Source organism: Pinus tabuliformis, chromosome 9 (assembly GCF_031772625.1).
Source record: "Pinus tabuliformis cultivar Carrire ecotype Pingquan chromosome 9, CPIR1, whole genome shotgun sequence".
Lineage (NCBI taxonomy): Eukaryota > Viridiplantae > Streptophyta > Pinopsida > Pinales > Pinaceae > Pinus > Pinus tabuliformis.
The window spans coordinates 1,750,017,548-1,750,030,771 of record NC_142307.1 but is presented as its reverse complement, the minus strand read 5'-3'; the positions used below and the strand labels follow the sequence as shown (position 1 = coordinate 1,750,030,771).

Here is a 13,224-nt window from a genome sequence, read left to right as displayed (position 1 = left end):
AGCCCAGTCATGCATGGAAATCCATCCCAAAGCCAACTCTTGACTTCAAAGTTCAAACCCCATCACAAACACAAAGGAGCCTTGATCAAACCCAAAAGTGGCACTCTCACGTGATAGAAACAGTAAGAACAGGTGTGCCCTCCTTATGGGCTGACTTGTCTCTCATCCAATTTTGAAGATAGTGCTGAAAAGTGGAAACAAGTCAGAACCTGGCGTCCTAGCGAAGTCTGGAATGCGGCGTCAGTGCAACTGCAAACTGCAAAGTTTGGAAAACTAACGCAGCGTCTCTGCAAACCCGAAACGCCTCAACGTCGCTCGTCTTAGCATCTCTGCAAAGCCCGTGGCATCCTAGCAAAGTCTGGAATGCGGCGTCTATGGAATGTGGCGTCAGTGCAACTATAAACTGCAAAGTTCGGAAAACTAACACAGCGTCGCTGCAAACCTGAAATGCCTCAGCGTCACTCGTCTCAACGTCTCTGCAAAGCCCGTGGTGTCAAAGTCTGGAATGTGGTGTCTATCGAATGCGACATCTCTACAAACCCGAAACGCTTTAACGTTTAGAAACTGGCGGCAGCAAACCTAAACGAAATCAGAAATCGGGAATAAAAAGGAAAAAACACGAGAAAGTCCCGGAAATCGCAGACTCGCGAATCAAACTCGCGTTGACCGAGTTTGACTCGTAGAGTTTTGAATTGAATCATTTGTATGCCAAGCCGATTTATACTCGCGATCAATCCCAATTCATGTTACACTACTTTAGAGTGTGTTATTCAGAAAATTTCAGAACTAATTCAGTGTTTTATGTAGAAAATTCCAGCAAACAAAACTATAGATCTAGGTTAGACCCTTGATGCCCAAATGGCCAAAATTTAAGAAAATCCAAATCTTGCAATTTTGAGTTATTTAAATGTGATTTTAGGGCTTATGATATCATTGTTATAAACTGAAAATTACAACATTAATAAAACAATGAAAAATAGGGTTTAGAGAGCAAACCCTAGGCCCAAGGCCTTGAAGATCCCTTGGCCAAAATTTGTTGAAACTTTGGGATCAAGTTGCCACCTGAAAAATAGATTTTTTGAGGCCCAAAACCTACAAAACCACCAAGTATTCAGTCCAGAAAAATCAGAGATGAAATTAGGGCAAATTAGGGTCAAGAAGGGTCAATGTTAGGCCTAATAGGGCTAGCGTTGAGGGCTAAGGAGGCTAGGAGGTTGAGGAAAGGGCTGATGAGGAAGAATAAGGCCAATAAAAATCAAAGTTGGAGGGAGAAAGGCCTACAAGGCTGGACGTCAAGGGTTTGAGGGCAAATAACTAAGGTTTAGGGGCCTAAAGGCCCACAACTAACCCTAAGGGCAGCCGTCTGGGGCTTTTGAGGGAGGACGAGGCCTTTCTTGGCCACGGCTAGGCCAAAAATGGCCTAAAACCCTCAACGCAGGGCTAAGGAGGGAGGGCTGAAGGCCCTAGGGCTTACGACCAACCCTAGATAGGGCTAAAAGGATGACATTGGGCCTATTTAGGCTGACACAGAGGTTTATGAGGGGGGCGCTAGCCCTAGAGGGGCTAGATTGGAGGCCTAAAACTCGAAAACCTGACTTTAGAAAAATTTTCTTCCTTCAAATCTGAAATTTTCTGCAAAATTTTCAATGGTTGGCCCTACAAAAAATTCTAGAGACTAGATCTTACTCTCAAGGGCCTAGATTTAGCTCTACTTTAGCCTTTTCTCTTGACTTCACCTGCAAAAATGGAAATAAAACACCCAAACCCCAAATATATACAAAATCTTAAAACCCCAAAACCCAAATTAGCAAAATAATTTACAAATTTAATTTACAAAATTATTCACAAAATTTTACAAATATACAAGGGTTTTGAAAAAAAATTTTTTTGAGAAATTAATTTTTTTATGGCTATTTTCTTTGATAAATGGCTAAAAATACTTTAGAAACCCTGTGCACACTATAGCCTTAGCGAAGATTAAATCCACCACATAAATATTCAAGATCCAAGCAAAGTTGATCCCTACCCACAGTTTGTGAACTTGGAAACCAAGGACTGAAGTACCTGCAAACACTATGTATTTATCTCAAGAAAATCCGTTAATCATATGGCGAATCAAATCACCTAAGATTAGCCCAAAACTATCAATAGAATGATTTTATCTCCATCTAATGAAAAACAGATCTTACCATTTATCAGCACAACATAGGAAATCTCGTAGTCAATACATACCACAAATCAATAAACATAGAACACTTTGAATTGCACCCCAAAGTCTTTATTATGATAGAAATAAAAGTTCCCAGTGGGACAATCGTTTACACAAATGCTTCAGCAGCGATTTCTTAGCCAGAAATCAAATGGCTAGAAACTCAAATGACTCTCTAATTTATATATAAATCCTCCAAGTGGAAAAATAACAATTAATTTGTTTGATCCTTGTCAAAATAATATCGGTCGATGAAAAATATTGATCATCTTTTAATCTTGCCATTGAATTTTTATTTTCGAAGAATTTTCGAATTTCTCATTTAATTCCATTTTTATTAGCTCAAAATTGATTATTTTGAGCTAATTTCCTCAAAAATTTAACTTTGACATAACCAAGAAGGTCCAAGGGTCCATTTTTCTTGAAATATCTAATATTCTCTTGGTGAAGGACCTTCAAAAATTAATTCTTTGAAGACCCACTAATTTTTCCACTTAGAGAATTAATTTTCCTAAGACATTTTAATTTGACTCTAAATTAATTAATTTCCTGGCTTAGGATTTAATTTTATTTTGCCAGAAAAATTAATTAATTGAAACTTGAGAGGATCTAATGTTTTTTCCACCCTCTAATATTTTAACTATGGTGTCTAAGTATAAGTGACCATGCATTGAAAATATTTTTTACATAAGATTTTTTTACAATTCAACCCTCAAAGGGGGATACCCATTCGGCTTAGACCCTCAAATTACAACCCCAATCTGTGACACAATATGATCTAGTAGACCAAGTGATTTGTAATAAAAGAATTTAGCCAACTAGTTTAAATTATTCTCAAATCACTTTTACATAAGAATTGACTAGAACACTAAGATTCACCTAAGATTTTGACAAAAAATTCTACCCTAGTTTTCGGGTGATGTTGGAGGGAAAAACTTTGCCGACCATTCGTGTTTAGAAACACAAATAAGTCAGTGAGATGAAAAATCTCCTAGGATTTAAACTTTTGCCAAAACAATAGGCTTACCTAGGTTGTTACATACATTCATGGTCTTACTAGCATCATTTACATTACATAACTTGCAGAATGAATTTATAATGACACATAAACTGCTAATAGATGATCTGATCCTATTGAAAAAAAGTTGGTAATGTCGGTTCCTTGGAACTTTGACAAAAATTGTGCAACAGGTAGAAACTAGGATTTCTTTGCTGGAAGAATCTATCAATGGGTCCTTGACACAGTCAAGATCTTCTATTTTTTATGTAATGGAGGCATTACTATATGATCCTTAGTTTAACAATATATAATTTTGGACTGTGGTATAACATTATTTTTGTAAATGTCAATACTTGAAAGTATGGTTTTCAGGACTATAGGAGGAGAATCCATCATGTTTTTTCATATGGTTTTTTATTTTCAAATATATTCAGAGTAAAAGATGAGAGACCCTATCTTTCATCTGGTTATGCACTTGTGCCAAGAGCATATAAAAAATGTGATTTCCATTCCCTCTTTTGAATAGAAATTACAATCTTTTCTTTGGAAAAAAAAATCAAAAATATATAAACAGTAAATGTAGACTTCCCAAACCACAATGAGAACACAGGTGCATAAGAAGCACAAATTATATTTAAACTTAGCTGTGAAATTTGCCAGCTCAAAATCAAAAACCCACAAATAGCCAGTACAATCTTCAGAATCAATGAAGTGAATACGGGAAAGGGCAATGAATTTCTAAGGTGAGGTGGGATGAAACGCTAAAGAGTTGCTAAATGTCCAAGAGTAGTGAAGACATACCAAGATTTCAAGATCTGAAATGTTTTCTACCTAACATTTTGAAAGACAAGATCCACTTTCATCATGGATCTATTAATCATTGAGAGGGATAAAATTAAACTGATGCAAAAGCCTCTTGGTGCTTGAAGGATCAAGGGCTAAGAATCAAGATAGATCTATGCTAGTTTATTTTTTTAGTTATGTTATCCCTTCTCTCTCTCTCTCTCTCTCTCTCTCTCTCTCTCTCTCTTTGCGACATTTGATGTGGGAAATTAAGTTTTTTCCATTTTATTTTAATAGTGTGATAATCCCTTATTACACATCAACTGGGCTGTAAAAACACCTAATTTGTCTCTGTGCAAAAATGTAGGGAGTGTTCCAAAGGGCGCCTACCAAATGCTGCCATTTATTTCTTTTTCATTAGGGATTTTATTTGCAGAAACAACAGAACTCATTGTAGAAGTATATTTGTGAATTGGATCCAATATATTCAAGCAATTCCAAATCTTTTGGCAGACTACAGTGGCTAGGTGCAATATTCCTAGGGAATATTTACAATAAATAACAAAGCAAACATAGACATAAGAACCATGAAAATCAAACACATGAATTAATCCATGAAACTGCACCAAAAACTGCTTTACTGAGCCATTTTATTATAATATGAAGAGAGTACAATGAGGTGTTGGAAAGAGTGCACCTGGGCTTTCTCAATGCAATCTAGCTAAGCCCAAATGAATAATAAGAAGCCCCTCCCAAATCTGATGCGGCTCTCTCTTGGCTCTGCGTTGAAACTGTCAAGAAATATGCTGTTGGTTGTGAAGAACTGTTGTTAGGGCCTCCTCCAGTGCTCGGAAAATTCCGGGAAATTAACCCCAAGCTCTCCACCAAAAACCCACAAAAACCCACAAAGGAATTGGCCAAATGTTGACCTCGGAATTTCAGCCCAAATTTCCCCTAGCTCCTCTTGTTGTTGGCTGAGTTGGGACCCCTGTTTGACCCCTCAAATCTGCCCAGAAAATTCTGCAATTTTAGATATGAGATCCTTATCAAAAACCCAAAAAGGGTTTTTCTTGGTTCCAAACCTCAAAAATTGACCCTTCATAGCTTGGACCTCCACCAAATTCGAATTTTGTTACTGTGGCTGCTCCTATCGATCCCTGCTCTCCAAACTACAACAATCCTCCTCCAATGGTCCTCCAAATCAAATCCTAGCAGCCCGGCTCCTAAATCCTTCTCTCAAGCCTCCCCACAATCAGCTCCACCAATGACTGCGCAGTCATGGGACAAGTCTACGCAGGCCCAACCAAATAAATCTGTCTTGCTGAGAAGGGTACTTTCAACTCCCATAAATTCTCTTCCTTCAACTACAATTTGGACAAGGAATTGCCCAGTAATGTTATAGCCTCTAATTTCAGTACCCCACTTCACCCAAGAACTGTGTGGTTCTTCTTCTGCGTCCAAGTTGAAACTAAGGCAAGTCGTACCACCTAAGACTGGTCCCCCAAGTCTCCACAAAGTCGTGACAATACCTCCCTAGGGTGGCACTCGTGGTCCACCGAAGAAGAGGATGAGATTTCCCCTTCGAAACCTCTAGTGCTAAACAGCACTTGTGACTTCGCTGAATAGCTAGAGCAACAATGTGTAAATGTCAAATAATCAAAATGTGCCCAATGCTGCCTTCAACCCTCTATTTATAATTGTTGCCTCACCTTTCCTTGTGGGTCCCTCATCCAAATATTTCGACCTCCTTTCCACAAAATCAATTTTTCCTCCAAGGGGTGCGTATTCCATAAGGGGTGGCCCCCATATTCCACTAATATTGAAGTATTCGATTTCTACTAAGTCCCATGTACCAAAAATGTCTCTGATGCTCAGATTACAAAATTTTGCTATGCTTAAAACTTCCCCAATAAACTTAGTTAATCTTGTTAAATAAAAAATCAAAATTGGGGATATCACAATCCTCCCCGCCAAAAATTGCTTGTCCTCAAGCAATGCCTGAACAAGCACGCTCTCTGGTTGTTGATCCCCACTGTCACTGCAAAATATGCCAGGGTCCCAGATGCGCCACTGAATCGTCCCCGACCTCTGCACTGTCCTGTCATGAAGGAATCCCTCAATACTAGGATCCCAAGCCATCTTGTCCAACATGAAGCTCCCCTTGCTCCATTCACTACCCTGCCAGGTATAAGTACCAAAAGCCCTTCGCATACCATCAATGAGTAGGGAATCATGATAATGTGGCACCATGTCCAACCCCTCACGAAGCAGCCCTACCAAGTAGTCCATCTCATACACTCCAAGAGTAAACTCTTGAAGATACCACCCAATCCCTGTGGAGATAAAGTCTCGCTCACATGAGCTTCTCCAGATATCATCCTGGTGACCAACCTTCCATGCTAATGAAGTTACTGATGCCATCAATGACTCATTAAAGCCCAATGGAAGATCTGAATGATCTCCCCATGTAGTAGCCAGCTCATCCCTAAAGGTCATTGAGTTGTGAAGTATTGTGTTGCTCGGGTCCCCTGCTAGTCTCAGAAGGGTGCCACCATGTTGGCGCTACGCCACTCTGACTATGACATACTCCCCATCGTGACCAGACTGTACCCTCCTCTCCTGGGACCTGATGGCGAAAAATCTGTGAAGGCCAAGCTCATCCTGCCCAGGCATCTCCATGATGCCAATGTCTACCCATCCACTGCCAATCTCGGTCCTGAGCAACAACAGGATAAATTTGCCTCACCATACAGTGGAGGTCTCAGTGATCCCCCATGTGTCAAATCCAAGGTGAACTAGATCACCCTCTGCCATGTCTCTGATCATCACAAAGTGGAGTGACCTGTCAGCTGACTAAATCCCCAGATCCCATAACAAGATTTGCTGCAACATAGTCCTAATGACTGTTGGAACCCTCCTGTTCCATATCTTTGCTCCCTGTATGTAATCAATGTATAGACTTCGTATGTCGTGAATCGACTAGGTGAACTCAAAATTTCCCTGTGCCTGCCATGCCACATCGTGAAATCTGTGATCCTGCCTCCTAAAAGTGCACCCCAATACTGCCTGGAGTCCAAAAATCTCACTGTAGATGAGATCTATCATCCACTGCACCTCATGCTCATATAATGCCTCAGGCTGTCTCACTGAAAGTGCATCATGCAACTCCCTCGCAATCATTCCCCCAAGTGTGAGCCCAGGGGTGGAACATATGCTACCTCGGCAGTAAACCACACCATCCCTAAGCCTATATTTGTCGGCTTGTGCACCCACCAAATGTCTCAACTGGAGAGGCTCCCTCTTGCCCATGACACATTATGTCTCGTCCATCTGCCTAGGGTGAGCCTCCCATGTCCTGCTGCATGTATTGAGATCATCAAAGGGCAACAACCAAATGCCTTGCGATTGTAAGAAATACTGGAGCGTGATAGGTGGGTAAGTCCCCAAGGGTATGGCAAAGAGTCTGTCGGGATACTGAAGAGTAACCCTATGGACATCCCTCCCTTCGCCTCGAATTTGTTGATAACCCAATCGAAGACCTGTCTCCAATGAACATGTTGTCCTTAGATGCTCAACAATGTCCCCATCAGTCCAGGGTGAGATGTTGCTATGCATCCCTAGGTGTCATGGCCTAAAGTTGTGTGATAGTACACTTCGGCTTGCACTTGACTAACATCATCACCTCTATAGTCACATCACCAAGTCCTCTGATGAATGGATCTCCATAATCTCGGATAAGTGGATCTCCCCTCCTAGTCCTCCCTAAGAGATCTAACATGCGAAGCTCCCTATGTACCTATGGGGGTATCCCTATGGTGCTATTCCTCGGCGACCATTGTGCCCCATATATACATGGGAAATCCTCCTCTCCATACAAGGAACTATCTGGTGGCTTGTCGATGCCACCACCTCTGACAACCTCCTGCCAAGGTACATTGATCATCCTATGCCCCCACACACGACCAACATGCCAAGACAACTCATGGAGTCTTCCTGCCCCTCTGTCAGCTCGACCTGTCATGGGTGTTGCCCAAAACTCTGGTGGGAATATGAAAATGGGGGTGATTCCAATCATTGGATCCACCATCCTGCTACTACCCTGACTGACCCAATCCATGGAGTGGTGGGGAGTCCCACCTGGGTCCCAACGATGATCCAACCCTCGAGCCCCTCTGGAAAACCACAACCCCTGCTGAACTATGCTCCCGACCATGGATGTATCCAAAAACCTAGTCAGCCCTATCAGGTACCAACTAAATAACTCGTGCCACCTAACCCCATGAGAGGTATCAAATGCAAGGGTCCCCAAATACGTAGCAAGTCCATCATGCGAGTGTTGCACCCTGTGCAACTCATGTCGCCTCGTCTCACTGGCCCAGTCAACATATACAATCTGTCTATGTAACTTAGGCACTCTCCCTCCAATGTGCATAGGTAGCCTAACAGTACTGCAAGCCCCATCTATGTAAGCCTGAAGAGAGCTACTAAATGGAAGTACTGCAACTCTTCTAGCTTCCTGTGCATCTATCTGCTCCACGTTGATGGTAGACCCAAAAGATGACTGCCCATCCTCCTCCATCATGGACTCAACCGAAGTCTCGAGCTGCCCCACCACAGATACCTCCTCAAGCATAACATCCTCATCTAGCTCACGCTTCTCAAGGTGCTCTCCATGCTGCTGTATGTAGCTATCGTCTGGGAACTCTGTCACAAATCTGGGTACCTTTGTGCCTACTGGCACCTCGTCAATGGATGGTCCCATGGGTGTGTGCCCAACTGTCTCCACCAATGTGTCAATCGGGTCTACCAAAGGAAACTCCCACAAGGGTGGCTCATGTGTCACACTATGTGTATCTACGTGCTCCTCACAACCCTGCGTGGCCTCAGCCTCATGTTCGACCTCTTCATCAGTGTCCTGATGTCTAAAACTAGGACTCCACCAGCAAAATCGCCTTCGGGTCTGATCCTCTAACTGCCCACCTCTACATGATGGTCCAACCCTTGAACTATACTTCTCCTTCTCCTATTCATCCAAGGAATGAGGCATGGTAGGATGGTCAGACTAACCATATGTGTGGGTGTTGTACTGTTAGGATGCACGTGTATGTACTTGTCTTTTGTATTGGTTATGTATTAGTTGTTGCATCCCCTCTAGAATTTGTTGATTCTGCCTCACCAATTGTGGGCTCTGCCTCTTCAACTCCTCCATGATCTTGCTAGCCTCCCCACAATTGGCCAAGATCATGCTCTGATACCACTGTAATGTTCCTAGGGAATATTTACAGTAAATAACAAAGCAAACATAGACATAAAAACCATTAAAATCAAACACATGAATCAGTGCATGAAAGTGCACCAAAAACTGTTTTGTTGAGCCATTTTATTATAATATGAAGAGGGTACAATGAGGCACTGGAAAGAGTGCACCTGGGCTTTCTCAACGCAATCTAGCTAAGCCCAAATGAATAATAAGAAGTCCCTTCCAAATCTAATGCGGCTCTCTCCTGGCTCTGCGCTGAAAGCCTGAAACTGTCAAGAAATATGTTGTTGGATGTGAAGAACTGCTGTTAGGGCCTCCTCTGGTGCTCAAAGAATTCCGGGAAATTAACCCCGAGCTCTCCACCAAAAACCCACGAAAAAATTGGCCAAATGTTGACCTCGGAATTTCGGCCCAAATTTCCCCTACCTCCTCTTGCTACTAGCTGAGTTGGGACCCTTGTTGGACCCCCTCAAATCTACCCAGAAAATTCTACAATTTTAGATATGAGATCCTTGTCAAAAACCCAGAAAAAGTTTCCCTTGGTTCCAAACTTCAAAATTTGACCCTTCACAGCTTGGACCTCCACCAAATTCGAATTTTGTTACTATGGCTGCTCCTATCAATCTCTGCTCTCCAAACTACAACAATCCTCCTCCAATGGCCCTCCAAATGAAATCCCAATAGCTTAGCTCCTAAATCCTTCTCTCAAGCCTCCCCACAATCAGCTCCACCAATGACTGCGCAGTCTTGGGACAAGTCTACGTAGGCCCAACCAAAGAAATTTGTCTTGTTGAGAAGGGCACTCTCAACTCCCATAAATTCTCTTCCTTCACCTACAATTTGGACAAGGAATTGCCCAGTAATGCTATAGCCTCTAATTTCAGTACCCCACTCCACCCAAGAACTGTGTGGTTCTTCTTCTGCGTCCAAGTTGAAGCTAAGGCAAATCATACCACCTGAGAGTGGTCCCCAAGACTCCACAAAGTCGTGAAAATACCTCCCTAGGGTGGCACTCGTGGTCCACCAATGAAAAGAGTGAGATTTCCCCTTGGAAACCTCTAGTGTTAAACAGCATATGTGACACAGCTGAACAGCTAGAGCAACAATGTGTAAATGTCAAATTATCAAAAAGTGCCCAATGCTGCCTTCAACCCTCTATTTATAATTGTTGTCTCACCTTTCCTTGTGGGTCCCTCTTCTAAATATTTCGACCTCCTTTCCACAAAATCTATTTTTCCTCCAAGGGATGCGTATTCCATGAGGGGTGGCCCCCATATTCCACTAATATTGAAGTATTTGATTTCTCCTAAGTCCCATGTACCAAAAATGTCTCCAATGCTCAGATTACAAAATTTTGCTATGCTTAGAACTTCCCCAATAAACTTAGTTAATCCTGTTAAATAAAAAATCAAAATTGTGGATATCACACTAGGTATTGGCTGGAGGAATGATAGGGCTATCTATGAATGCCATAAAGTAAACTAGGTTAGATGAAGTATTGGTTAGGCAAGCTGGTTGGATGAATTCCACCATTTCTCTACTTTGAGAACCGATCAGATTAAGATAGAATGGATTACGTTGATCTTTAATGAAATGAAGTGACAAATATATTAAATAATTTTTGCATCAAGAGAAGCCAGGTACATTCTACAACCCAAGCGGGAATGTGAGCAATCCATCGAGTCTTCATATGTCCATCTAATGGTGCATTGAAGGGACATTCGCATAGACTTTTTTTGGGCCAATATGGACATTGGCATTGACCTTTTTAAACCTGGTTGTGATAAGCACCTCGACGTTGCAAAAGTTCATGGATGCATTTCTCAAGTTCACATAAATAGCTAATGTATCAAAAATTGAAACTCCGCGCATGCAATCTCAATCTCAATCTCACAACCTCCGAGGAGGTTCATATACGACAGGGCAGGGGTTTAGATGGGTTTGTGTTGATGTGATATTTTAGTAAATAACAATATATAATGCAAAAGAATTAAGATGGTTTGGAATTCTTCTTGTGAGGTCCATAATTTTTCATAGTCAACATCTGTCTCAGTGCATTAATCACAGTGAACATTTGTTTTACAAACCACAACTAGTCGTTGGTTAAGGTGCAGAATTTATTATTGGTGCATACAATTTAGCATGCGCAATGGTCTATTGCATCTGAAATTGCAAAGCCTCAAACAGCAGCATACCTGAAGTTTGAGCTCGCAATTCTTGCAACATTAGCCTTCGTTTTAGGAATGCTCCCTGCTTCTTGTTGGCCATTCTCAGCCTCTGAGTACCCACAAATGGTTGTTCTAATACAATGCCTGGCCCTGTAACCATGGAATAATAATATGTGAATGCACATGATAATGCCTCCATCCCACTCTACGCAACTTCAATTTCGGCTGGTGTTTGTTCCAGAGGATCCCAACGTCGATCTGAACCCAAAAAACCGAAAATAAAAGCTTAACCGGTTAGCGAATAAATTCATCCAACGATATGTGGAGTCGCAAACCATTGCACCCATTCAAGATTCATTCCATTATCCGGATATCACAGGTGGCAATATAAAAGTTGCGGCTTAGCATGCCAAGTAGGCAATGTTGCTGCCCTCTGGTTTCATCGGGTTTTGATAGCGATATCTTGTGGATGTCTTAACAATTTAAAGTTACGATAATTGGTTATACACAAAGGTTATCATTGGTTTGTAGAGATAATTACATGTCATTATCAGTTTTTAAGGATGGTTTTACAATTATGTTATAGAAGGTGGATTCTAGAAATGGTTAAATTGATGATAATAAAGTTTTTTATTATTTAAAAATATTTTTATATAAAAGACAGGAACTATTTATCGAAATTAAATGAGTAGTAGATTTATTAATTAAAATGCTATTGAGGTGAGATTTTATTTGATTTTAATTTTTTTTTAAGTAATCCAGTAAGAAGCACTAAATCTCTTATTCTCTTATTAACCTAAGTAGATGATAATATGATATATTATAAAATTTTTAAAAAATGCAAAGAAAATATTGAAAGGTCTTAACCATGTGTTTTAATGTTTTGTTTAAAGTGTTTAAAATGGTAATAGTAACGCTGGTAGTAGAATACTTCTCTTACATGATTAATCTCACAACTTAGAAATTTATGTCAAAATTTAAGTGTGCATTAATATGTCTATTAAATAAAGGTTGGATATACCTATTAAATATGCATCTTAGATATTAAATATGCATCTTAGAATTGCTTTTACAACATAAAATTTCTTATATCTAGAAACTTAATATCCCACAATGGTTAAGAGGATTTGTAGTAACATATAAGTCCAAATCTACCATGATCTTTACGTCCCAATGATATTTAAACATTGGAGTTAGTTAAGTTCAACTTGGTCTAATGTGTTTTTTAAGTAAAAGTGTGTTTTTAGTATGCATTATTTGTATTGTAATCTAACGGTCATGATATGTTCTAAATATAGAGTGATCTGAAACCTCATATTCTCCTTGATACTAATCGCTATTGATATGTGGCTTAAGATTCAATTTGTAATATTCCTAACCCAAAATATTCCTCAAACCCCAGCAAAAACTCCAACCAAATATGTGCAAATGATATAATAACCCAGAAGTGATAAAATAACAGTGGAACATCATATAATAATGTAAACCAGAAATATAAGCAGATACATGAGAAATGCAGCGAGAAATGCTAAGCCATTTTATTATACTGAGCAATAAATGAGTACAAGAGGTGATTAGACAAATCGCACCTCGACTTGCACAAGGCAAGTGAAGAAATACTCTCAGAATGACAAGAATGGCCTCTCTGCGTGGATGCTGCTACTGCTGCTAGAAAACAAATGATGATTTGGGGCTGCTCCCCTCCTCGGAAAAAGCTGACACTCTCGATTCGATCTCTACTCAAGAAACCCAGAAAAAGCCAGAAAGCTTTCTTGGAATGGTCGACCCCCGAAAAACACCCCTT

The 13,224-nt window shown here is 40.6% G+C and overlaps 1 protein-coding gene across 3 annotated transcripts in view; it reads right to left on the bottom strand.

Moving 5' to 3' along the window:
* Positions 1 to 11,839, bottom strand: part of LOC149155720 (protein TIC 62, chloroplastic-like) — a 377,018-nt gene extending 365,179 nt beyond the window's left edge. For all 3 annotated transcript variants that reach the window (XR_016263739.1, XR_016263738.1, XM_089445945.1), the window contains exon 1: positions 11,448 to 11,839. Coding sequence is in view for 1 of the 3 variants with exons in the window: in XM_089445945.1 (XP_089302071.1) it covers positions 11,448 to 11,619 (172 nt within the window). In the remaining 2 variants the exon portion in view is untranslated. The remainder of the gene's footprint in view (positions 1 to 11,447) is intronic.
* Between the last annotated feature and the right edge of the window lie 1,385 nt (positions 11,840 to 13,224).